The following is a 27,005-nucleotide window of genomic DNA, read 5'->3' as shown; positions in this document are numbered from 1 at the left end:
ATAATTCGTTTCGAATCTCGAGAAATTAACGCGGAACTACTTATTCCAGACTTGGTTTCCGTCTTCTCGCAAAGTACGCGTGAGAGGAAGTTTCCGGCTCGGTTCGATAGGTCGCTGTGAATTTTTCCCTTTGCTTGAATACAGATGACCTTCGTTAATTCAAGAGGCGTAATCGGAAAGTTAATTACGACGAGCGTCGCGCGAACCCGACCGGTTCGCGATATTTCACAGCCAGCACACGGAATAGCCAGCGTTGAGTCTTCGCAGCGATATTCTCGGCACGTTGACTTTATTTCGCAGGAGGAAACCGAGTCTTCGTTCGTTCCCACCCTATCTGACGATCTACCTGACAACTAAAAAAGCTCGTAAATGAGCGACTCGACCGTATTTTTAATTCACGTATATCGAATTCGATATCGACTTCGTTCAATTACGCAGCTGGTACAAAAGTTTGTTGTTCATTGAGCCTGGCTCACCCGGCAACTACGTAAATCTAATACTTTGTAGGTTCTGGTGCGAAGCACAAAGTGCCTCCGCATAACTTCTCCTTTATCAGCGTCATCTGGATAGCACGTATTGTTCCCGCGAAGTTGGTCGAGTCTGCATCACCTTGATCGTACATTCTCGACCAGTCTGCTCTCAGCGTGTTCCTCCTTGGACTTGTGTTCCTCTAAGAGTGTAACTTTCTAACACTGAAAAAGGCTTCTACTTACATATAGGCATAGAACGTACACTCTATTTAACAGCTCGTGACAGTAAATATTTACATCGTCATTTACGAAGTATACTTTATACCGAGGCTCATCGATTCAACAGATCTAATTTTGATAAAAAGAAGGTGAAGGAGCGTTGCATAAAATTGCTTGTTAATAATGCCCTTGCTCTATTTTGATAATTAGCACTTCGATCCGGCATAGGTTCGACAGAATCTCATCGTAATCTCTGCCTGTAAGGCAAACGATAAAAAAATGGAGAAAGATATAGAAAAATATAGGATATAAATATAATATAGGATAGGATATAACGGAATAGAATTCCGTTGCGGCAAACAAGTAGAAGGCGAGAAGGCGCGAAGTGGATTTAATGGAACGTATAGCATCGGGCAGATTGTGAAGAGGGATCCCGATAATTCGATGGTCATCCGTGGGAACAAGAGACGCTCGCTAATGGTGTGCGATTTTTTGCGCGTCACGAAACCAGAATCAGCCACGAGACGTTTACGCCGCCGGGAAACGAAGCAGCATTGCGTCGCGTCGACAATCGAGTTACAAGCTGTTGCGCCGTTTCGCTTCGATTTTAATCGGCCGCGAACGTGACCCGCGTTTAGCGCCGCTATGAGATACCTTCAACAGCAGGCACATATTAAAATCGTCGATGTCTGGCGAAAAAATTGTGCTAACATCCACTCATCGACGTGACCTCACAAATTACCGCTGGAAAAAGGGAGTTCGATAATAAAATATAGCGATTTCACAAAAAGAATTCGTTTAACCAGTAATTTTGTATTCTACCAATTTGCAGAAATAATCATGGGAGAGAAGTTATTTTATTGGAATTATTTTATTTTAATGGTTAAATATGTTTTTACTGTGTGCTTCGAAAAGTGTCTGACCAATACGGTATCATTCTGCTGATGAATAACGATCGCTTCTACAGCTCCTGTAATCGTTATCCTTAATAGCACCTAACCTGTATATCCTTGATTATTGGTTCATATCGAAATATTATTTAGTTTTAGATAAGCTAAAAGTTAGCTTAATGGTAGCTCGCCGCAGACACGGCCATTGTACGTACTTAGGTGCTGAATGCGTTGCATACACGTGGATCTAGGTCACGTAGCTAGGGGTCCTAGATGTTACACTGGCGTGTTGATTGAGTGTAATAGGTGTAAATTTTACACCCCATACGGTATAAAGTGGTGTTGAGTTAAACGATAACTGAACGCGTCGCCAAATGTCGGACACAGATTAAAGCGAAGTAAAATTGTACGAAGAAAAAAGGAACAATTTTCAAACGTCACACGGCGTATAGCACGAAAAGAACAAAACGGTAGTTCACTTCCGCGTGTGCCACGAAACAAAAATCCTATTGTTCGTGTTCACAACCTAAGCTAGATAGCGAGAAATTTTCTTGACGTCACAGAATTTCGTTTCACTACGTAACTTCTACGTAATATCTTCTAGTAGAAATTTTCGGAACCAAAAATACACGGTTCTCCGTAAGCGGTTGATTCTGTCGCAGAAAATTATTTTACGCGTCTCAGCAGCTTTTGCGCGAGAGCATTCGACGTTCTCTTATCGGCCATCGTGCACCTCGGTTTCGCTTTTCATTCGCGCCCTGTAAGCTAGGCGAATCGCCTAAAGCTGGACGGTAGCACGAGGAACACGGAAGAGAATAAACGCGGCACGTTTAAGGCGACCGACATTTGCGGACTGGCGTTTATGGCGTTGCACGTCGACTAATCCGGCCAAATGGCGCTAACATTTCGCAAATTTTCGTTCTCTTCCGTGTCAGAATGATAGCGAACGACGCGGGTTCCTTCGCTGAGAATACCACGTCCGTGTTTACAGCAGATTAGAACGGTATTCACCGTTGAAAGGTTATATCCGAGATAGAGCAGGCAAGATGCCTCTGTTTTAACGTCCACATCGTGCCCCATCGCACCACGTAGGCGTCTGGACTTATCTGACTAACCTACTTGCTGAAACCGACGCGAATGGAAAGGACTTGAGGCCGAGAACGAAAAGGATGTTTGCGGATAACGTCTGACGCGCTCTTGTGCTTGTCAGCGAGATAACTTCGCGTTACGAGTGCGAGCGAGACCAGGATTCCTCGTCGATCGTAATTTTTTTATTGGATTATTTGCTAACTGAAACATCGGTTGAAAACTGATTAGCCTGTCGAGCCTATCGGTTGGAAGTTTGAGCAGTTTTGCTTCTGTCCGTGGCAACTTCATTATTTTCTACTCGAGAAACTTAAACGAGATTCCGCGTCAAAAATTTGTTAGTAACTACTTGGATCGAACGCCTACTGGACCCAGTGCCGCTTCTGAACTTCTCTATTATCAGTCCACGGATAATGGAGTACAGCGTGGTCGTTCCCTCGTTCGTGTGTAAACAAATTAAAGTTGTTGTGCCATACTGGCGCACAACCACTCGAAACTCTTACATAGTCTTGTATCCGATGCTGCGGTTATCTTGCGGCTTTCTTTCAGATCCGCTCCGAGTTCCCACGTGCAAATAAAGACTCCGTCTGGTTACTGTTTCGCTGCTATTCTTTCGGGCACCGTTCCAGCAAGACGCTACATTGAATTTGTTTGCCTCCTTTTCCGCTGCTGTTTACTCACAATATGTGATCGGCTTGGCAAATCTTAGCATCTCACATCGGACAATTTTCATGGCCTTTGTTTAAAATTTCATTTAGAATCCTGTAATCCTACGTATTGTATTATTTCAAGGACGAGTCTCTAATTTTCCAAAAAACTCTGAGGCGAAAGTTATCGCGTTTAAATGTATTCGATAAATACCGCGCCATAGGGAAGAATTTTTCGATCAATCGGATGAGAAACGTTTCATTTCACAGAAAATTTCTTCGTGTCATTCGTACGTCCGACCCATGTTGCAGCCCGCTTCAATCTTCCCCCGCTCTTTCGGAATACACATAAGATTTCTCCGACCAGCGGAAAGTGACACGTGCGATCAACGACAACGCCCCAAGACAGCGTTACGACGTCTGTCCATAATCTAGATTCAGCCAACTTCCGAGCGGCTGGCTAGTGGATATGTGCTCAGCGATATTCCCGCGGACCAATATTGTGACAGCCGGTGTTTATTCGTGACTCGTTGGATGAACATGGATGTCGCGCGTCTAGTCGCTTTCTGTTCGGCTGAATGCGTCATCAGTTGCGCTAAACGCGAACAACGTTTGGCTGACAGTGTCCATTGGGCGGTGGCAATTTATGGCTAAACCGAATTATTTTTAACCCGTGCAATCTGCGTGCTATCGATGTATCGCGATTTCAATTAATTCTGCTGCATGAAAGTTAAATCGTGTCTGAATATCGCATATAAAATTTTATGGATATTACGTTTCCAATGACTTCGTTAAGAGGATTATAGACTTTCTTAAATGCCTCTGACAAGTAACAGAGGCCGAAATTCCGGAGTCCGTAATACCAGCACAAAATGATACAAGTCAACAGTGCACAGATTCGTGGAGTCTATTAAGAACTTCCCATCTCGTGGCAATCTGCTTTGCCAATTAAGCCACTTGCTTCCGCCTCTGAATTTCGTTTCGGCGATGTTCTCTTTGTGAAAGCGTCCAGCGGAGAAAATATTCCAAAAAAAGAAAGCCGAGGAAAACAGAATAAAAAAGAAAGATAGGGAAATATTCCTCTAGAAAATGAAGCACAGCGATGGTTGTTCGAATGAAATAAGCTGGCGGAAGAGGAGCAACGTCTCCGGCCAACATTCAGCAGATTTTCGGTTGCGCAGCCTCCGGAGAACATCTCGTAACTTCGTAGAGTGTTCGTTGGAACTTGCACGCTGCAACTTGAAAACCGCGTACCCAGCAGCATCGCATCTAGCATCGCATGCCGTAATTGTTCCCGCTCATCCCAATCATCGAGTTCGACCGCTTTAAAAAGGGATGAATTTCTAGAGGGCAGGAGACAGCATCGACTATAGCGCACCTCCGCGGGCGTAGCCTTCGCGTTTTACCTTGGATAACGCTCAATCGCGCTTTATCTCGGATCTTTCCACCCGAGCCGCGTTTTTCGACTAATAAGATTTCACGGGCGGCGTGTCACGACTCGCGTGTCCTAAACGAGGCTAATCCTTTATCCCGCTCACGTACGCCAGGTTGCTCAAGGGGATTTCAAGAGGCGTGCATCGCCGCGTCGTTGCTTCTCGAAAGCTTCGTCCTGTCGAGTGGAAGTACCCAACTGGGGGAATCGATCGATGCTTGATTCTTGATTATGAGGGTAATCCGATTACGCGTTCGTCTGTAACGCCCTTTGTAACGTCGCTCGACACACGTTTTCTTTCTCTTCTGTCTTCTTTTTTTTACGACCATCTGCGTCACCCTTGTTATCTGTTTGCTTTAGACTGTCCTGTAAATATGGATAAACTGGCTGTTCGATATCGAGGAAAACTGGGTTAAGATGTTTGGTGCAGAACGTAAGTTAAGCGTAGATTATTTCGATCATCGGAGAAGAGCGGAAGAATGACTCGTAAAGGGAGCGATAAAATATTTGATCGCACGGCCGTTAATCGAGTATGTGACTATAAAAATAGTCGCGTAGAGATTGGCAGCCGAGACGTCGTGTAGCGAAGGTAATGGTAAAGCACCTGATCGCGAAGGAAGCAGTAAAACGCTTAATTGCGAGAGAAGACGAGAAACCGGCAAAGAGGTTTTTGCCAAAAGAAAACGATAGAACTGTCTGAAAACGAGACATCAACGAGATGTTTGATGGAGTGTTCGATTGTAGCGAATGAAATCTAACGATGTGACCGCGATCGACACGCTCCAGCACTGCTTGAAACATTGAAAGGTCGAACGACTATCGCCTCTGACTGGACGACAAGTGAAATAAGACCGTCTTTGGTCGGACATCTCAATCTACGGCAAGTTTACAGTGGATCACCGATTGATGCGCTCGTTATCGAACAATGTTATTGAATTTTTAAACGGATAACGCTTCGGGCGTATGTATTTGTAGCGTTTGTTAGCCACGTTTTACATATGAAGCTGTCAACCACCAACTGCAAGCAGTAGAATTCAAGGAATAAATGAATCAAACGAACCAACCGAAGCCAAAGGACGCGGTATCAACGCACCTGTTTCGCCATGTTTCAATTTCACCGTGCATCGTTCGACATATGATCGAAACATCGCATAACGCAATTCGCCACGCGTATCGACGACAGAGCTGCGTCGATCCCGTGTTTAAATCAATAGCGAGACCGCGTCATAGAGAACAGCGAGGAAAAGAACGTCGTAACAGAGAGGCCTTTGACGTGTTATCTTTTGATAGATGACAATACCTGTGGGTAAAATGGCTCAACGAAGCGAAGGACGGCACGCGTTAAGAACGCAACGAGGCACGAGTAATTTGTTTGAATGTCGTGAGCAGAATTCCTTAAAATTTTACTGAGGCGGGTATAATCGTAAGTTTACGTTGAACGCGGACATGGATATTATGCTCGTGTACACTCTACGCTGTCCGCAGGGAAAGGAATGCGGAACGGCTCTGTGTCGTCAAGATTTTCTGCTTGAAACGAACGAATAGCTTGGCCAGGAAAATATTATCGTTCTAAATGTAATAAAATTGAACGAATGTCAGTTACCGTATCCATCCAACCCCGTTATCCTTCTGACACGTGTTTCAATTTTATCTCATCTTACTTCGTATGATTCTTTAAAATTTCTCTGTTTTTTTCTCTTTTTTCTTTTATTTTTTGACGGATGATATCGTTGAAAAATTTGCTATTCCTAAGGTGGAAATGAAAATTTCCTATGTTCCTTCTTCGTCTACAAATTTCCATCATCCTTGGTAGAAAATCACATGCATGAATTACGTGGAAGCGTAAGAAATAGAGTTGGACGAGGAAGGCATGGCGCCAAACGAACGACCGGCGAACGTTTCACGGTACGCCGCATGCGGACTATGAAAATTTAATTACGTGCTGCGCGTAATAACGATTCGTCGTTTGTGGACCAGTAAACGTTGGCTAGGACGTTTTTGTTCGACCCTTTTATCGGCAGACTATAAATTCCCGCGAACGGAGTACGGCGTGTTCGACTGAAAGCGCAGAGAAAGTGTCGACCCGATCGATAAGTACGTACAGCTACGAATTTGCCTGACGTATGACTATAGATCGTTATGTTAATGGCCAATGTTTCCCTGCCATGGTCCAGAGATCATTACGTATTAAAATACCAACAAAAGTTCAATAGCCAATTGACCACATCCGAGGTGTAACAATGTTGTGTAATTCTCATAGAAGCTGTCGATTGAGAACAGTAGCGCGCTGTTATTATTTATAACTTATGAAGAGAATGATTTTAAACCCGGCTTAATTACAATTTCGAAGCCACATTTTATCCCAAGCCAAGGTAACGCGTATAGATTACAAAACGATGGTCAAATTCTGGTCACATCTGGTAGTTGGACTATAAAATCACGAGGTAGCTTTCTGTCTGAAACGTAGGAAGCCATTTAAAGACCGTAGTTGTTCGTCTTGTATCTTCTTGCCCATATTTACAAAACTCCCTGGAATTGGTCGTAAAGCGAGAAACTTGCTACTTCTTCGTGGATCAGACTAGTATGGACGCGTAATTTCTTGAACATTTGGGCGAAACCAAGCAAACTTTGGATCCATTTGGGCTGCACGAATTCAGCTATTCAAATCCACGGACTTTCTCCAACTTTGTCAACATCGATGTTGTTATCCGGTGGAATAGTCATTGTTTAATAAACCATGTTCTCAGCAGCGGGCTTAATTAGCCTCAAAGCCACAGAAATTCGCTAAAGCTCGGTGCATCGACAAAGAGAGATCCGCGTAACATTATTTTGAGTGACAGCTACACCAATGGCAGGATTCTCATGTAACCGACTCGAACGTTTGCAACGGTTTTTCAACGCAATATTTGCGGTTACTGATATTAGTTGTTTGCGGCTATCGGAAAATAACGAGCACTCATTCTTTCACCAATCTGTTTAATCACCGACGAAATCGGATCGATCTGTATGTTTACGTACATCATTAATTTGCGCCAAAAGAAAAGAAAATAGTCTATTAACATATCTCGTATCCGTTCGCAGAAAGTTTTTACAATTTATTCAGAGCTGCGACTTTTTCCTAACCGCAGCGGTATACCTATTCGGATTATCTTTTCGTTCTCGTTTTTCCCCATTTCGTCCTCCCAATATTTTCGTTCGCCGTAGCCAGTTTTTCTTCTGTAGTTCGAGTTCTTTTTTCCCTTCGGTTCCTCGTTCTCTACCTTGGATAAATGCAGTTCGTATATATACAACGTGAATGCCAAGAACCGTCAAAACTTTGCATTGACAAACGAGCCGGGACGAAACGACACACCGCGAAATGTTTCCCAATGGTAATGGACCAAGTTTTCGCCGAACCCGATTTTCGCCTTCCGCTCGTTATACCTGCGCTGTCCGTCCACGAAGATGAATTTCGCTTTTGACAATATGGATAAACGCCGGAAGGTATGACCAATCGAAACTCGATTTGCGTTAACTGCGGCGTTTTTCAAACGTTTCACGCGACAGAGTTGTAGTTTTCGATGGCTTATATACGTGTCGCGGAACGCGGAAGCCCTTAAAGTATAAAAGAAACGAAAAGCTATTCGAGAAGAGCTAAACATACTTCTCTTCCCAACTTTCGTCTCGGGAGATAAAGAAGTAAATAAGAAATGTAGCAGTAAAAGACATTCTACATCAAAGAATTCCAGCTTCGTTTGGCAAGAAAGCGCAGCAACTCGTCAAAAGCACTCGACTTCCGTAGACTAGAGACTTTAGTTCCGTTAGCTCTAATGCCGTGACATCAATCGCGAAGTTATTACTTTTGCAACGACTTAATTAGAAAATTCGTTTGGCTGTTAACGAGGCTTATAGCTCGAAACTATAGATTATCCCGATCGTTGAAATTGTCAACAGATTTTTTGTAAGATACCTGGCAACTGTATCTTAGGGATACAGTGGATTCGGTCTGCTAACCACACGGTCTGGTTCGAATATTTTTCTCTTTGTTCGTCGCGGTTTCCTTCTCGCGCTTCCGTACTGCTCTTCCGCTATTTCCCTCGGCCGTTTCTCTTATTATCCTGCAGCCCATGCTCCAGTTCCCCGCTTAACTTCAACATTCGCCTTTTCTTCCCGAGAATTATGTTGGCGCAAATGTTTGCCCTGGCCCTGGCTCGAGACGTACATATCGTCTCGTAGCCGGGATTCGAAATTTGTCAGCGAATCGTCTTTCTCTTGCCGGTGTTGCCGAGCTCGCTAGCTAAGAAACCGGAAATAGAACGGAGTTTCACGGCAGCGTGATTTAACGAATTCACCGTAGTCCGCGTCGGTTTTTCCACGGGAAATCTAGCGTCGGATAAACAAGTTCAGATTTAGAACTCACTGCCAGAGACTGATTACGTTGTCTCCTTGTTACGTTTGCTTTCTGCGTTTTCCTCTCCCCTTATTTTTCTTTTTCACTTTTCTCACAATGTTTTCGTGCACGTGTACGTACGTATGTACAAGCGAGTTTTCCTACCGAAATACAGACGATGTTTTAGCTTCATTCTGAGGCAATATGACGGTCGTAAAAGAAGAATCTATGGTTTGTATATAGGTATACGGCATAGCCTTGTTTCGAATAGTCATTTAGTTAGCGGCAGCGAAGTCCTCTCTTCGTCCAACTTCGCGTTAACTTTCCGTTCGCAACGAAGGGCCACAGCATAAAATGAGGGCGACGGTTTATTCGCTCGAACGGAAAACGAGATACCAGGCGTAGACGGATGAAAGAGAGAAAAGGGATTGTGCGCAGCCAGCAAATCGGACGACGCTCAGTGTAATTTACATGGCTCGCGATCGACCGACGTTCGCTTTTGTACCTTTAGAAAACTTCACGACCTTTGCCTCGTTTCGCCGAGACCCATAGATTATCGAAGATAAAGCGACTTTATTTACTTTCCAATTTCCATTTGGTATTTATCCCCCTTTTTTTCAATTACAATCAGAGAAAGAGAGCAATTGAAATCTTTTCCACGTTATTTCCCCGCGGCGCCATACTAATTTTCGTTCGAGCTGCCGGACAATCGAGGAGCGACGAAGATTGAATTCGAGTCTCCGGATTTCCACGAAGACGCAGCTGGACGTGCCAGCTATTTCTATGCAAATACGATCGATTTGGCGCGAGTGATAGACGGTCCCTTTCTCAGTCCCCTTAGACTTTGGAAAAAAAAAAAGAGAAGAATAAGATATTCAATGTAAACGTCCGTTTCAATCGCTGGAACATCATCGCGATATTTGGTTATTCTTCTTTACGTGGAGACATGCGAGTCGGAATCGTTTGGAATCGGCTGCCAAAAATTTCACGAAATTGGGTCAATTCGAGGGGAGCTCGCGCAGCATCGAGCTCACATGTATTAACAAAACTCACATCCTGTAACCTTCGTCTCTCGTTGTACCGCGTGAGCACAGTGCCTGTGAATGTAGGTTGATGTATTAATATCATTAATTCGCGTACGAGCTGTTTCGGCGTGTGTATGCCCGCCACTGCTCGTGGCCAAATCACGAGCCCTTCGGCCGCGCTCGTCTCGAGAGCACACGAGACGCGTGGTGTATTTTAAGACGGTTCAATTTTGCCGAGGGCGCTTCGCGATCCGTTGAACGTGGAGATCGAGCAACACGAGATGCCGGTTACTCGGTAATTATGCTCTATAGACTCTGTCCGTGTATTTGCCGTAACTTTGAAAAGCTCGTGAAGAAGGGTGAAAATAGGGTCAAATTCCATTAAAGCTTTCTATCAAGCGTATACCTTTTGTTCATCAAGACAGAGGTAATATTCTGACTGTACGTACGTCCGATTGGTTCATCGAAATGTAATTAAGGGACAGGTTTAATCCCTTGCGACAATTACCCTAGGGTTTCTGGCAGCACGAGGCAAGCAAGAGATTAGAGGTGCTCGTCTGGATCCCACGGTATGTGCCGTCGAGTTGTCCGAGAATTCCAGTTTATGGCGTTGCACTCTGTTCTCCCAGATATCCAGGTTAATTTCGGGATGACAGGATTAAGATTTTTTACCCTGTCTTATTGTTACTAAGCTACCTGGAAGGAAACGTCCGCGCGAATCTCCTTGAGTATGAAATGGTCGACACAATGTTTTTTTATATCTTATGCACGTGTACATACATGTAGTAACTTAATGGGTCTAGAATAAGGACAAGTAAGGATGCTTTATTTGTTAACAAGTTGGTATAGTTTGTGTATTTAATAACGATGAATATAATGATAAAGCGTAACAGTTTATTCAGTGATAAACAATGTCAACGTGTTCGTTCGGCTTAGCGGCTTTATACACCCGACCTCTCGACCTGTGCTCTTAGAATCTTCAAAAAGGACTACCTCGACCTTAGATCATTTCTTGGTCTTCTCGGGGAAACGACCCCCATTACGCTCTGATCACGCCATCGTTCGCGCCTATGATCACATATGCCGCATTCTTTTGAAACAACAGACCGAAATCGACGTTTCTGGAAGTCGCTGCTTGGCGACAACTTTGCGCTCGTCGATACATCGTATGCCCCTCGTCGTGCAAATGAGGCGATCCACCTGCGGCATTGTAGGACCGCGTGCGACGGCCAGAAACGCGACCCATACTAAAACCTTGCAGCGTAACAACGCGTACACCTCCCCCTTTTTCTGATACTACATACATTATCTTATGTACATACATTCGGTGTCTAACGATACCGTATCGCTTTTATCGGACGTTCGTTTTTATCGCGTTGAGTCAAGTAGTAGACAACAAAAATGAACGGCTCGTATCGATGCCTTCGAAATGTTTTATGGCTTTTAGAGGCTATTATCTGGCTTTTTCGCGAATCCAGCATACACGAGCGCGTTGATAGAAACAATTCAGACAGTAACGTTGTATCAAAAGAATCTCGATTCATTTACGATCGGGCCATTTGCGCCGTCCGGCGTCCGCAGGAATGTAATAATGCAGTTATTCCCGATAATCGATGAAACCCTTACGTTGCTTTCAATCCACCGAACAAATAATCGCTACCGTCGAATCGAGAAACGGAAGTACTCGATAATAGTATACACGGGAATTTCAATGGCCGTCGAATAATATAGATATTCGATATAGAAATGGAATTTTCATCAACTTATGATACCGTACCGATTTCATAGAGCGCGAAACTCGAAATTTTTCCATTCATAAATGCCTTTTGCTATCTTAAGTTGCATTCGGAATAGCTCAACGAACTCCATTAACCCTGGAAAGAATTGCATTTGCCGAGGCCCCGAGTGATTGCCAAACGTTCGGAAATAACGAGTAATCCATAACGAGCGAGGGCACAAAATAATTCGATAACGTTTAGCCAACGAAGCAATGAACATTTCACGAAGCAATGGAAGGCAATTCCACGCGGCAATATCAGATCCATGGAAACGGTGTTTCGTTAGTGACGCTAACCGACAGAAACGAAAATCGCTCGATCCCACGATCAGTTGGCTCGCTGAAAGACAATCGTTACTGGCGAGAGCCAGAAAAAGGCCAATAATACGTTGCCTCTGAACGTTGTTCCGAGAGAAACGAATCGCTTTGTTTAAACGCAGAGGGAAACGGTTCGGCGATTTTTTCCACGTGCTGTGCTTTATACGCGAGTTATGCGTTTCCTTGCTATCTCGGTGCCTCGATCGGATACCGAGAAAACATTCAACGACTGTAAATGTCTGAAAGCGAGAGAAAACATTTGGAAAAGTTGAACGAAATTTCATCGAGTTCGGTGAATTGCTAAATAACACGACGCTCGATTCCATTGGTTTCGAGGATCGTGGGAGGTGTCTCAAACCACTCGAACTTTTAAACCGTTCTCGAGTTTCACGAAAATATTTTCCATGGAGGAGCAGCGTCCATAGCTACGCCCAATGGTACGCTACGTTGGAAGCTCGTTCGTGCGTAGCAACAATAAAACGCGAACAGAAGTTCTCACCGAGTGATTTCGAGTCCGCCGCAGTAACCGGAAGCTTCCGGCCGGAAGTGGACTGCTGCGTCGCCGGAAACGTCCTCGTTGCCCGATATTTTCCACCGATTTCACCGATATCCTCTGTGTATCTTAATAAATTCTATCGTTCTTCCATAGTTTTGATAACTCCGACGATAACGCTTTTTCTTTTCAATTTACAGGCCGCACATTTTTCGCGCTGTACGAAACAACGAACAGCGATGTTTTATATCTTATTCTTAGTTTTATGATTATACTATACGAACTTTTCTGATCTATTTTTCTATTCGAATTTTTATGATCGTAAATTAATAAGAAATATTCAACCGACTCGAAGAAAGCTTGATCCATTGACTATTTTTCATGATTGCAAAACGATGTAAACCCAACCTGGAAGGTGTTTTCCAGTGACCCATTTTTCACGATGCCTGCTCGCGAGAAAATCCATTTTCGGTACTTTGATAGAGCTGTCTCGAGAGCCGCAAAGGCCGCGACTGGGTTCGTGTCCCCTATTTCTTTGAAATAACTCGACAGCCAACGCATTTAAACACTCCTCGAGGTCCGTTTATACGCTTCAAATAATCTTTAGACCTGTAAGTACCGTCGTCCTCTTGTTTCAGACTTCCTTGCCTTCGGATCAGTCTTTTCTCGCCCGCATCCCCTTTCGCTCGATCATCGTTCTTCCACGAGCTTATCGTGCGTAATCGTTCGGTCGTTTTCCAACTTGGCAAACACATTACCGCGTGATTTGTATCGAGCTACTTACGAAAAAGTTATAAGTTATCTCTCACATTTCATCGTTTTTATAGCAAGATCATTATGCTCTACGTCTTGAGACTTCTGCAACCTCGAAGTGAAAGATTTCTTTTTTGTCACATTTTTATCTAATGGAGATAATGAACAAAACACGTCGCGAACAGCAAGAAAAAGCTAATTTTAGTTTTTTATTTATGTGTTTATATTTACGGGATAAACCCACTGATAGAACGTAAAGAAAAGATTAACGTAGAGGACAGAAAATAGAGTAATAAATACATATATACGAAAAAAGAGGGAAGAAGTACATATATATAAGGAGTAATGATAGAAAAACAAAGTATAAAAGGACAAAGAATGTAATATAATATTACCATATAAAACGCTGGACAGAATGTCTTAAGGATACTATAGATTAACCAAAAGTATCGATATTCAGATGGCAAGATAGACCATTCGATTTATGGAATTATATTAGATTGTCCGAAAAATGTCTTTCTTTCGTAAACATCTTATTTACAACAGTGCACTTTCATACAAATGTGATACCAAGTCTGTAAAATGTCGTGGTATTTATCTCAACAAAACAAAATGGATCGTACGTAATTCGACAAAATAATATAAAACAAAAAACGTTGTGCGTCTATTATTTCCTCATAAAACGAAAGAAACTTTTCGGACAACCTAATAGTATCGATGCGATCAATGTGCGATGCTGGTCAGTGTGTAACGACAGATAACTTCTTCAACCTCTTAACCGCAGTTGACTGCACATTGAAAGAGAGCAGATGGATGATATTCGCAATAGTCAGCAATATCTTTAGCTACTTTACTGACAAAGATATTAAATATTATCCTATCATTGTCAGCAGATTTAAATTATTAAAGATAAGTACCATCATAGTTGTAAAAATCAAACGGTATCGGATATCCACTATATCCTGCGGCAAGTATTTTCCTGGATAAGTATCGCTATCTCCCCCCCCCCCTCTGTATTAAATTGCATTGTTGTTTCAAGAGACAAACGACTAATACTCTGGTCTCGCCGTTCCTCGTCGTTCGGTATCGTTCAGTGATCCGTTCGACCGTTCGTAAGACACCCTCGAGCTTAAGCCTCGGGGAGATAGTCGCGCGCTTTGAACCCTTGGACCCTTTTCGGGTATTGTAAATGCATAATTGCGATCGGCAATGGGAGAAAGCAGCAGCTCCACAGGATTCAACGGTGCCGTGCTTATTGCCTATGTTGGGATGAGAAAATCGAGTGGAAACGACGCGTTCCTACGGGTTTGCGCGAAATCCAATTTCACTGATGAACGCTTCCGCGTGCAATTAATCGAAGTCTTCATTGATACCGGCGAGACTGCAAATTTAATTAAGCGAATTTCTACGGTTACGTTCCGAATTGCGTGCTTCTTTCGAAAGATTCGTTCCCTGCGTTCCGTTGCCGCGTTATACGCTGCATTGCCGATTTATTCGCACTCGCACCAAAATCTATCATTATCGAATTTTACCCCAACGGACGAACGTTCGCGCCTGATCAATTGGCGCTTATTTTCGAGTGGCGCTAATCGACTTGCCCCTTCCATGTCGTCGTTTGCGTTATAAACTAAACATTCTCGAGTTGCTGCAATCCTTTTGCGATTCGATTACGAGTTCAAACGTTCTGTCGTCCTCTAGATCCTGTACATCCTGCGTCGTGCTTCAACTCGATGCGGCAATAACATCGTTTACTGATTCTTAAAATCCCTACTGGGTTTTGTACGAGCCATTCTCGATATATAACCTACCTTACTCTCGAGCCAAGCGATAGAAGCTTTTTTCGAGGGTTGAAACGATAACTCGTGGAACAAACAGACGGGATACCTATTAATTATTAGAATTTTATCTATCGTCGACGCTGCAGTTCCACTGCACCCGGATCCCCATTCGGAAATATAGATGCTCGATAATATTTCCACGCGGAAATTGGTCCGCCTCTTTGCCTCTGAATTTCGGATATTCGTTCCATTGTCGAGGACTGTTCGCGCAACCAAAGAATGGATTAACGGATCTCATATACTTGAGAACTATAACTGGGTCCTCTGCTGCGTTTGAGCACGATCTTGGTCACTCCTCGTCACGTTCTCTGCACCACGGCCGACTGTTTGTGCACCGTGTCCACCATACTCGATGGTAAACAGTTTTACACCTCGGTTTGCGAATGGTTACGCTACGCGTGAGCGTGGCGTTCCGAATTTCGTTGCAGTATCGACAAAACATCGACTATATTGCCGTATATCGTTGGTTCGTGTAACCGTCCCTCGAATTCTCCATCTCGTATCAGCCGCTGTCACAATTTATATGTTGCTTTCTAAAATATTATTCCGCAGCGGAACCTGCCAGTAAACACGTTTATTCCTGGCCAACGTGGAACCTATCGATCCATCGAATCATCCATATACGAATTTCAATTTGATATCCTAAATTCCAGCTGCGGAAACTCGCGATCCAGTATCTTGCCTGCATCGTCATGGCTCGCGGCGCCACGCCGTAATATTTATTACCAATTAGAGCTGCAAATTGTCCGTGCGATATATTGACTTTAATAAACCTCGGCGTCGGCCAAGGGAGCAACTCCTACGCCGCGCCTGGCTCTCAGGGTTTTAACCCGGTCGACGCTGATAGGCGAGTTTATCAAGCTTTTCCTCCGGCTGATATTAAATTTGCGAACTCGATGATCGCCGCGCATACGCCCCAACCCCCGTGCCCACGTAATTCCCGCGAACGAGTTCGCGGGATTGCAATGATCCCGAGAAATATCGTTCACGAATCACGATTCCTTCCCCGTCATCTTCTTTAATAAATCCTCAAAACCGAGAACTGACCCGGTACCTCGTAACGCGAAAATCTCTCGTATAAAGTTTTTATATTATTTTTTCCGCAGGCGAAAGTTCGTCAGGCCGCAACATCCCTTTATTCTATCGTGTTACACGGTCTCGTCATAAATGCGTTATTGCGATGACGAGGGATAAGTTGGCGCTGCATAGCCCCTTTGTACGCCGAGATTCACCTTTCTTCCTTTATTGAAATGCTTAATGTCGCTAGCAGCGTTCAACCACGATGACAACGTCGACGTCGACGTCAGGTGTCACGGGGAAAAATGCGACCGCTCCGGGACGCCCGAGGAGCTGAATAATTGCGAGCGCGCGAAATCGACGCCGCGAGGGACGTCGACGGTGAATGGGCGCTGGTATCTTTAGCTTCGGTGAATGTGGAAATTTCACGTGCTCAAGTTGCCGAGGTATATTTAATACAACTGAGGAACTCGCCGAAGTCACGGTGCATACAGTCCATTCAGAGGTGAAACTGGTTAAACGTAGCCGCTTAATCTCGAGCAAGGGTTTCCCATAATATTCGGTTTCGGCCTGTGAGGTGTTCGATCTATTTCTGCTATCCTTCGCAGCGAATCGAGTACTCGAACGTAGTCATTTGCTCGTAGAATAGCCTTTCAAGAGCCGGCCGATAGAAAACAAAGCACTCCTCTTTCAATATCTATTCCTTTGAACCTTCAATTCGGTTATCAACTGTATTCGCTCGAATCCTAGCTTCAATTTTGCATCGAGTATACAAGCTCGTTCAGCATCGAATAACGAATGAAAGAAATCCCTGAAACGTCCGGGTAATCCTCGATAGAAAGATCGACGAGCAGCGAAATGGAGCAGCGGAGTAGCAGGGGATAAAATGTCGTCTTTTGAAAGATGAAACGTTGGAGATAAAGCGAGTATGCAGCCGCGTGTTGTCTTCAAACAGGATCGAACGTTTGCCTGGCTTCCTAGGAGCTAGGGAAACAAAGAGGAACATGGTCCGTCTCCGAGATGGAAATGTCGAGCAGTAACGAAGCTGCAAGCCGATAATGTGCTTACTCGGAACCAGCGAAAAGAGGATTTTAAAAGTGTCTGTGTGAAAAGCGCCTCGAAAGATAGGCAGACATGCAAGAAGACAGATGACAAATGGAAATCGTAAAACTCCATCGTCCAGTGCAAATAGCGAAAATCGAAACGAAAACTCGACCGCCGCTGGAAAATTATTAGAGGATTCACCGAGCGCAAATTGATTTGCCGCTACAACGGAGGACGTTGTAGCATCGATAATTCGATTAATTCTTGAAATTCCGAAGTGTCCTGCAAAGACAACAGTCGCTGTCTACCAAAGAACGGTAATTACTCTGAGATCACATCTCGATGAAATCGGTCGTCCGCTTTTATCCCTTTCGAATATTCTCCGACTGATAGAACGTACGTTTTCAATGACGTACAATTCGTCAAAAGATCGGTGGAAGGTATCGATATTGAAATCATGATTGGCTGTTCCGTATGCCGTGACTCACGCTTTTCTATGGAAATTTATGAGTCGGCACGAACATCGGATCGACAGAGCGTAATAATCAATCAAATATAATTCGTAATGAAAAATGTGCCGAGCATCTCGTTCTCGTTATTCGACAAGCGATTCGTTGTTCTCACACCTTCGTTCGTGAACCTATGAGAAGCACGTAATCCGCGAATGAATGAAATCCGATTACCGTGCCTGTCGGTAGCTACGTTTGTCGTTCCTTTGTGAATCGCTGATTCGATTAGCCACGTGCCAGCCGATATTCAAGCGTATCGACGTGTAACGCGTATGTGGTTATAAATCTATCGGCATTGTTTAGACTATGTTTAGACGAACGCGATCAAAGATTAACCGTTTGACCGGTTTCGATCGGGTCACGGCGTAAGAAGAGCCAAGTACAATGCTAAAGCAAACTTGGTGAAACGGACGCAAATTAGAGCGTACGCAAATAAGAGGAACTGATTTATAGTAACGACGGACAAGTTTGGCCGCCACGAAGGGTGTTTTCGACGATCCCTTTGAGCGATGCGTTCTCTGTCGTGCATTGTTCGAGATGGACTCGGGCAAAACTGCTGCCACAGCACGACAAAACTTGTCCTCGTTCGTCGACATCGTTCATCCTTCCGGACGAGGAAAGCGCCTCGTCGTTTCCCGAACGATGTCACGCGTCGTGGATGCGAATTCCCTACTGTAAAGTGACAACGAATGATGTCGCGATGCCGAACAAAAGAGAAACGGATCCGATATAACGTCGCTCAAGTGATAAAAAGGCAATCGAGTCGGTTGGCTCGCGAGAAGCGATGCAGCTGCGCTCTTTGAACCAACTACCTCCCTCTGCAATAGGAACAGTTTTGTTTCACGGATCGATGTGCCTTTCCTTTGACGCAGCTTAGACGGAACTTATCTAAACGGTGCAGACTTCTTGGCAGCGAGACTGATATTCCTACGTTGGAACATTGCTCTCGCTATGTCTCTCTCGTTTGATGCGTAAATGACTACGAATAACTCGACGTTACGCGCGATATTCATTGCACCATTCCGTGATCACTGAAGAGCGTAACGACCAAAGTGACGATCGCGCGTTCCGCAAGATGTGGTTATTTCGATTTAAATTGTAATTTATTTAAAGGAAGAACCCATTAGATTATACAATGGCATATTACACATTGTAAGTTATAATTCAATTGTGGATCGAGACGAGACGCAGTAAAAGGTTTTAATTGCTCCGGAAATTTAAGGAAATACATCGATGGAGCTGGATATGCATTGTTGATATTTAACGCGTTGTAATTAAAATCAGTAACGTACTTAAACGATATATCGTGCATCGCGAGACTGCACACAAAGGAGATCGTAATGTCGTAAATTTCTAGTATGAATATTGACAAATTCTCGATAATTCGAGGACATTCTATAAGACTGTTAAACACTTTATAAGCAAACAAGATGTCATGAGTTATTCTTCTAGGATACAATGATGTAAGGTCACGAGCGGACATTATGGATCGATAATCATGACACGTAAAAGGGTTGACTTCGTCATACTTGTTTCACGATTCGTCGTATAATTTTGCAATTACCGCGGCGTGTTAAAATGTCTGTGCCTGGATCTCCAAGCTCGGCGACAGTCAGCCTCTGATCTCGTGTTTATAGTCGAGGCAAGTTTATACGGTGTATCTTCAGGCGCGGTCTTCTTCGAGGAAACTTTATTCATTTTACTTCTATCCGAATAATCCTGTTTAATTAAACGTCGCTTCTCGTTCTAGTGGGTCGGCTTCTACTGGATTAGCCATCCGACCATATCGTCCCTTCCTAGTCAAGTCGATCGAGCTCCAAATTTTCTGCCTGTCCGACAACGCGATTCAACGCAACCGAATTAAGGTTGGAAGGGAACAAGCAACCAAATCGATATCGAACTCGGGACAAAGACGTTGGAATTCCAGGCGATAATGGGCGAAAGCGAAATTTTCCCGGTGATTTTGCTTTTGCTTTAAAAATACAAGGAATCTCTTTGTCTCGGCGCGAGACAGAATCCGCGTTCCTGAAAGCTAGCGACAGTTTACACTTTGCTTCACCAAGAACAATGCAAACTGTTCTAGTTACCGTCTGGTTGAAAGCGCAATTCAACCTCCTGACACGGAACAATGTAATTGATCGCGCGAAATGTCTAGATTATGCGCGCGGCTTGACGAGCTTCCCTATTGACGGAGGAATTGATTGGCAGAGATTTTTGTTAGCGCGGTCACTGACCAGTCAATCGATAGACGCTCGAATTGACAGAAATCAGAAGCGACACAAACCCCATTGACGGACATCGCATCGATAGGGCGGACAATTAACACGATTTGACAAACTTTCCGATAGAAGTTCTCCGAGTACCGGATCGATAAATTAGTCTGTTAAAATTTTGTGACTGTCGACTGATCGACTAGCTAAACCTAGTTACGCGAAACTCTTGATTCCTCTAGGTGGCTGAAACGAATCGATATACATGTAATTGTATTTTGTTTCGGACGAATTCACGAAACGAAATTAACGCGAACACAGCTATGGCAACTTCTATCATTCGATTAAAGGCTTCGCTCGGGAATAGGAAGGAAATCTTTCAGAGAAACAAATAGCTGCGTAACAGGTAGCAGCGCGATATTCACCGTGCTCAGTCTCGAGACTCGAGCGAGTCGAGACGGATGAGAACGATCGGGCATAACGGTCGGACATAACGATCGGGTGGTCGAAGCTATATTTTAGAGGAACGCGAGACGGAAGACGATTCGGCCAACTTGACCGCCGCCTAAATATATAATAGAACATAGACAGCGAGCATGTCCACTCACCGAGTACGAGCAGCAGTAGAACTTGTTGCGGGAGCTGAGCCACCATTGTGGGCTCCTCCTCTCGCGCATTTATGACTTGAAATCGGCCGATTCCGCCGTGCACTGTTTCTACTCTCACGATCACAGCCACCCCTTGCAACAACATTCATTTAACGTTCCTCCGAGCTTCCGCGGGTCCGTTGTTGCTACACGATCTCGCTCGATGTTCTTCGTCGATGCACACGCGATCCACGATCACAGACACTGGCAAACAACCCTTTGTTTTTCACATGGATAGCCCGTGTTTTTCTTATATTTAGCGTGAGCACACACGCGAATTTTGACGCGTTCTGCGCGTTCACGATCGCGTTCCTTGTTCGTCGCGTTTCACTCGCTCTCACTCGCGGATCACATACGTTTCTGCAATCTTGTTGCCACTCGGCTCTGGATTTCATCCGGCGCGTGACCGAATGTGGCGGCAGCGGCTGCAATATCAGTGGCCGATTCAGCGTGCAAATTGGCGACGAGCTGTGCTTGATCGCGTGGATTTGCCGGAGTTAGAACTCCGCGAATCCCCCTGGGACTATCGCGTTGAATCGACGCGGTTACATTTGCGTGCGAATCCACCACTACCTCGTTATTCGTACGTGACAAATATTTTCGAGTCTCGAACGATATATATACGACGATAGAAGGAGAAAAATAAGGAAGAGAGAGGTAGAATGATTTATCGACGAGAGTAAAAGTTGATAGACCGACGGCCTAGCCTCGATAAAAGCGCATAAACAAAACGGCCAGGGTTATGCCGATAGGGGTTGTGTGGTGTGGTATTTTATGGGACGATAGGAAGGATCGAAGTATATCAGCAGCGTGACTGGCGATCGAATATTCCTCATAGAGAGCAGCAAAGTATCGAAGCATCCGTGTAAATTGAAAACCGATAAGCCTGTTCTTCGATAAGCCGTGAATGGATTATCTCTTTGATTCGAGTGACTTTTGAGCGTGCGTCTTTTGCTTTCGAGGCAATTACTTTCAATGATTTTTATCCCGTTAACGCGTACTCCCCGTCGCCAAGCAAAATGACGAAACGTTTTCACGCGTTTTCTCTTCCATTGACAATTTTTAACATCAATGGATGGATATTTCTATGAAATACACGAGAACATATGCGTGAAATGAAGCGCGAGCTCGTTTTCCGCGTGACACGTTGATGGAAGAGTTCGCGGCCTGTTGAATTTTTTGGTGAAATCGCCAGTGCCTATGGCTTCTGCACTTTGTCCTACGGTAAACTGTTTACCTCGGTTGTTAATCTCCTTCCCGGCGACGAAATAAAAACGCTCGTTTGGTTGCCGACACGAGCATGGAAGGAACGAAAGAAAGAGAAAGCACGCGCCCCGCTGAAAATCGCCGTGCCGGTTTTCCCGTGGATACCAGTATAAACTTCTCATTCGTTTGTTTTTCCCTTGGCAGACTGAATATGCATAGCCACGTGAACAGCCACTTCGTAAAACCGAGCAATCTCATGCCTGATTTTTTTGGCCGACTTTGAATCGTCGATCTTCGCGCACCCAGTGGTTAAGGTATGGCGAAAAAATTCCAACGCTCGAGTTAATTACAATTTTTTACTCGATTCAAATAAAAAATGAAAATTAATTATTTAAAATTCGCCAACTATTCCTTTCATTATCACGCGTGTCCATGAGATTCGTTTAAAAGCTTTTGTACGCCAAGGAGAAACTACTCGTCCTCTCTAAAGAAAAATTCGCGCAGTGCCGCGAGATCAAACGTTCGACGACTCGACTCCTTCTTTAAATTATCTTATCAAACCCGTCCCTCGAACCGTAGCGATCTTTCGAGGCCGCTTGGCCGCCTGCCGAGATTTTTCGTGGATATTTTTGTCGCGGCCGTGCATCGGTCTCTGCTCCGACCGAATCGTCGAACAATATGTAACAGGGAGACCCAACATTACTTCATGAAACACCCATAAAAATCAGACCCTACCCTACGACCACTCGTCCTCCTACCCAATACTTTCAACCGATCCTAGTAACGATCAAGCGCAGACTCGCCCTCGTAAAAAGCCGCACTTTTAATCGAACTTTACACGATTGCTTTTCACTCGAGGAGCCGCCACCCTCTGTCTCCTCGTCGTGATCGAAGTTAAGCACATAAACACACGTGACAAACAAGCGGAAAATCGCGAGGGTCGGACCGTAGAGGGTAGGAAAGAGCCACGGCAACGAGATGTCGCACGCGGAGTCTCACCGCCGACTGACTGTAGCACGGCTCCTCTTCGTTCACCCCTCCTGGCCTACTCTTCGCGCGAGCACGCGGACTAGACGCGCCGGTATGGTTCGGCGGTCTGGTCGCGAGTTCCGCGCGAACTCACGCGAACCGCCACGCAAGAACTTCCCCGTTCGACTATCTCGACGCATCCAATTCGCGACCCGTCGAACCCTCCTGGCTCGATCCTCCGCTTGCCTCTTGAACGCGGTCCTTTTCTTTTCCTCCCTTGTCCCATGACTGCAAAGAACCTTCATGCCTTCGTATATGCACGTGTGTAAGCGCATGTGGTTTCGAATGGCGTAGCGTAGGGTTTCAGCGAGAGGTTCCGTGGAAATTTGCGGTAGCCAGTGTGCGTGGTAATTGCATTGCCCGTTAATTGTCGCATAATTGTTGCCGTCACGTCGCCAGGAACCGCTTCTTATTTTCCTTTGTCGCCGACACTCGGCCAGATAGCGGCGTAATCTCGTTTACGTTTCCGCTGTGGCCAGCAACCGCGGTCCCTCCGCAGCTGCTGACCGTGAACACTTTTCTAATGTTTGCAGAGCTACTGGTAATGTTAGGGGAAAACACCGAGGGATATCGCGGAATGAAAGCTACGTGAGCTACAGGGCATAAAGGATCCTTGGTAACAATATGAAGTAACAGCTGGAACCGGTACTCGTTTTGTTGCTGACACCATAGAAAGTTACTGGAAAAAAAGGATTTTTCTTGTGGCTCTGCAGATAGTACCTAATACTCTTACAAACTCTTCGAGATAGGAGTCTAGTGATAGTTAAAAAACACGGAATTTTTACCTCGCTACACGGAGATCGATGTCGATAACATAAATAGATTTTAGACATCCAAAACTCGTACGCAAGACAGAACAAAATGAGGAAAATGTTCATTCCTAGTAGATCGAAGATGTCGTGTATACGATGTCTACGGGACTGACAGAAGTTGCTCTTGGCTAAATAAACAGCGTGTGTAAAGCGTAATCGAGATCTTGCAAATATTCGTGCATCGGAAACGGCGATATCAGGGATGTAAATGTTAACGAGAGGCGGCACGGCTATTTGCCGACAACGCCGACGCCTCCTCTGGGACGTTTCCTACTCGACATACCGAAAAACACCCACGCTGCTGACTTTCTTACGTGGCGCCCCATGTGTCCGGTGTACGCTCACAATCGTGCGATCAAAGGCAAGCTTGATGCGGTAAAATGTTTCACGAAGTAATCAAACTTGCTGTTTCATCATATTCGTTTAAACGCGTACAGGCACACCCGTATAGCCACTGCTGGTGTTCGTTTCGACGACGTGGTGGGCGGAAACTCATTCGCGGACCAATGCGTTTCTGATACCGGAAAATAATCGAACGAGCACCTCTGTATTACGAAGATCAACAAAATTTGTCGACATATTCTGACGACGTTATGGCCAAACGAATAGTTGTCCTGAGTCGGCTGATTATTTGTGATATCGCTTTGCAAGGTTGAGAGTCTCATAAAAGTGGAGAGCGTAGGGTGTGCAGCTTTATATTTTCTCGACATCAGACACAAATTTGTGTATTAAAACTTGACGCAACTTTATCTCAGAATTTCCTCTATAATACAGAAGCGAACGCCTGTGTACTTACTTTTCGCAGCTAATGAGAAAAGAAAGACCCATGAGGTTTAAACTGCCGCAGTTTATACTCAGGCGACCGATTCTACGAGTCATCATTATCGATAATCCAGCGATTTAAAAACACAGGGGAACACAGTTGATCCAGTAACTCTCGATTTCACTGGAACTCGGTCAGCCATTTATTCGACGGCGAACGAAGGAAGCCGGCCGGTCGGTGGGGAACAGGCCACTAATTCACTCGGTGCGATGAAATTAAAAAGAAAGAGAGGGAAACGCGGTGGTGTGAAGCGAAAGCAGCCGAGGCAGAGGAAAGTCGGTGGCTGCGGCAAAAGGGCACGGCGCAACCGGCTGATCGAGCACCCGTCACTAGCAGACGTCTAACCGACGTTTTCCAATTCGCGCGGCCATTCACCGGCCTCCGATCGACAAAAGCGCTGCCTCTTTTGCAAATTGCAAATTGCGGGCCTGAGCGAGCGCTCGCTGCTTGTTCCTCGCTGGAAAAACGCATCGTTCGACCCTTTACTGACCGCCGTGATACTTCTCCTTCAATTTTCTCGAGACCTTCGTTGCAATCGCACTTTGATCTTCCAACCGTACCACTCCAACATTAACCTCTATGTGAATTAACGTTGATCTGTTCGCTAGTCTTCTTCTGTCTAGATTTTCTCTAGCCTCTGCGAAGAATCACGGTGTATCAGATGAAAGGTAACTGCGTTCGGGCTAAGCAAGTATGCGAAACGTTTGCGAACCTTCAGACACGTGGAAAACTCTTTCTGTTAGCTCTCAGACTAGGTTTTCTTAACTTTCTAACTGGTTATCCGATCGCTTTCTTGCATATTCTCCGTAAATATTGAAAACCCGGCGAAGAAAATTCTCGTATGTAAATTTATCCTCGTCTCTGGATTATCCGTGCTTGGTTTGGATATTACCGTTTGCCTGCCACCCAATAGTTCTTAACGTTCATATTCAGGCAATCGTTCGAGATAACGCGTTTAGTTTCCAAGGTAACGACCAAAAAGGGAGCATTGCCAACGTGTTATGAACGATGTCCTGTTCGATGCTTCTGTAAATGCAACCGTAAACGTTATACAAGTTCGCTTTATGGTAAATTAAGCGATCGCTCAGTCGCCGGTCACTGATTCGTAATGAAACCTTTGACCACGGTTTCGGTAATTGAAACCAACCGATGCTGGAGGTTTGGGCGGAGAAATCGCCTGTGTAAATAACAGACTTTTGCTATTCCCAATGGGAAGTAGGAGGTAAGCTCGCATCGATATTCATAAGAAAACAATATCCACCACGTTTCTCGATATTGGCTTGCGTTACGTGTTTACGTTACAAATAACTTCTTCCACGAACTTGTTTACCTCGCAGTTAAATATTTGTGTTGTTTTACAACAAACAATGTCGACGTCAATGTCAGGAAATGTTCACAATGGCAAGATACGCGTGCTTTATCTCGACCAGAAGAGTTGGAGTCGATCGATGAAAAAGCCGTGTAATTTCTCGGTGAGACAGAAGGCGGAGGACTCTTCCGTCATACATTTCTTTCCCGGCTGAACAGTGGAAATACGAGAAAACTCCTTGGAGACGCATTACCAGGAGATTCTTGTCTCTACGGTTGTGGTGGTGAGCTAAGTTTGATGCCCTTTGTCGCTTTCTCTTGCTTGCCGTCGCTCCTCTTCGCTTCAGCACCCATTGCATCGTCGTTGGACCGCAACGACTCTTTGTCGATTTTGCGGCCAGCCAATTAAACGCATTCAAAGAGATTGCGGTAAGGAAAATTTAATTGTCTTATCTGGATTATTCGTCAATAAATCCTCTTTGCGATACAGATGCCGATGCCACTTTTCAATCAACCTCTCCTTTTGCTACTTTATCTTCTTTCTCGTGGTGCTTCTACTTTTAGACTTCAGCCTCGCGAAGAAAGGTAATTGATCGTAGGTAAGCGGAGATTCGTTTTTATACCGCGACTTCCAGCCGCGTTATTCTTATTAGGCCTGTAAGTAGTTGCTTATTAACGTTATATAGCGACGGGAAAATGAAATGGCCGGTTGTTACGTCGGTAATGAACACCGTAATTGGCTTCCTGTTCACCGGCTTGCCTTCGTAGTAGATTACTACGCGGAGGTTTCGGTTCGGTATAGAATGGCGTTCAAAAGCCGAATCAAAGCTTCGGTATCTTCAGCCAGCGGGAACAATTTTACTTTTTTCTCTGTTACTAGTACGTCGACAGAGCGTCGCCTTGGTACTCTTAATCGTTTAGGAAATTAATCTCTTCTGCCTCTTCTTCTTCTTTTGCTTTAACGTAGTTGCCTGTCAGTTCGAACGAAGTTCCCACTTCGTGCATGGATGAAGACACTTTACATGCAAGAACTTGTACAACTTTTCACTGATTACGATATAAAAGGATAACAGAGGTATATAA

The 27,005-nt window shown here is 44.7% G+C and overlaps 1 protein-coding gene across 1 annotated transcript in view; it reads right to left on the bottom strand.

Annotated features, from left to right (window-relative positions):
* The window catches only part of LOC126914006 (uncharacterized), a 77,211-nt gene extending 54,098 nt beyond the window's left edge, over nt 1-23,113 (bottom strand). The window contains exons 1-2 of the mRNA XM_050717393.1: nt 21,982-23,113; nt 20,706-21,169 (exon numbers count right to left, since the gene is read on the bottom strand). Coding sequence (XP_050573350.1) covers nt 20,706-20,850 — 145 coding nt within the window. The 5' untranslated portion in view covers nt 20,851-21,169; nt 21,982-23,113. The remainder of the gene's footprint in view (nt 1-20,705; nt 21,170-21,981) is intronic.
* Nucleotides 23,114-27,005: the final 3,892 nt, after the last annotated feature.

This window comes from Bombus affinis, chromosome 3 (genome assembly GCF_024516045.1).
Source record: "Bombus affinis isolate iyBomAffi1 chromosome 3, iyBomAffi1.2, whole genome shotgun sequence".
Lineage (NCBI taxonomy): Eukaryota > Metazoa > Arthropoda > Insecta > Hymenoptera > Apidae > Bombus > Bombus affinis.
Note: the sequence above shows the minus strand (reverse complement) of the source record. Positions and strands in the feature narration are given on the sequence as shown.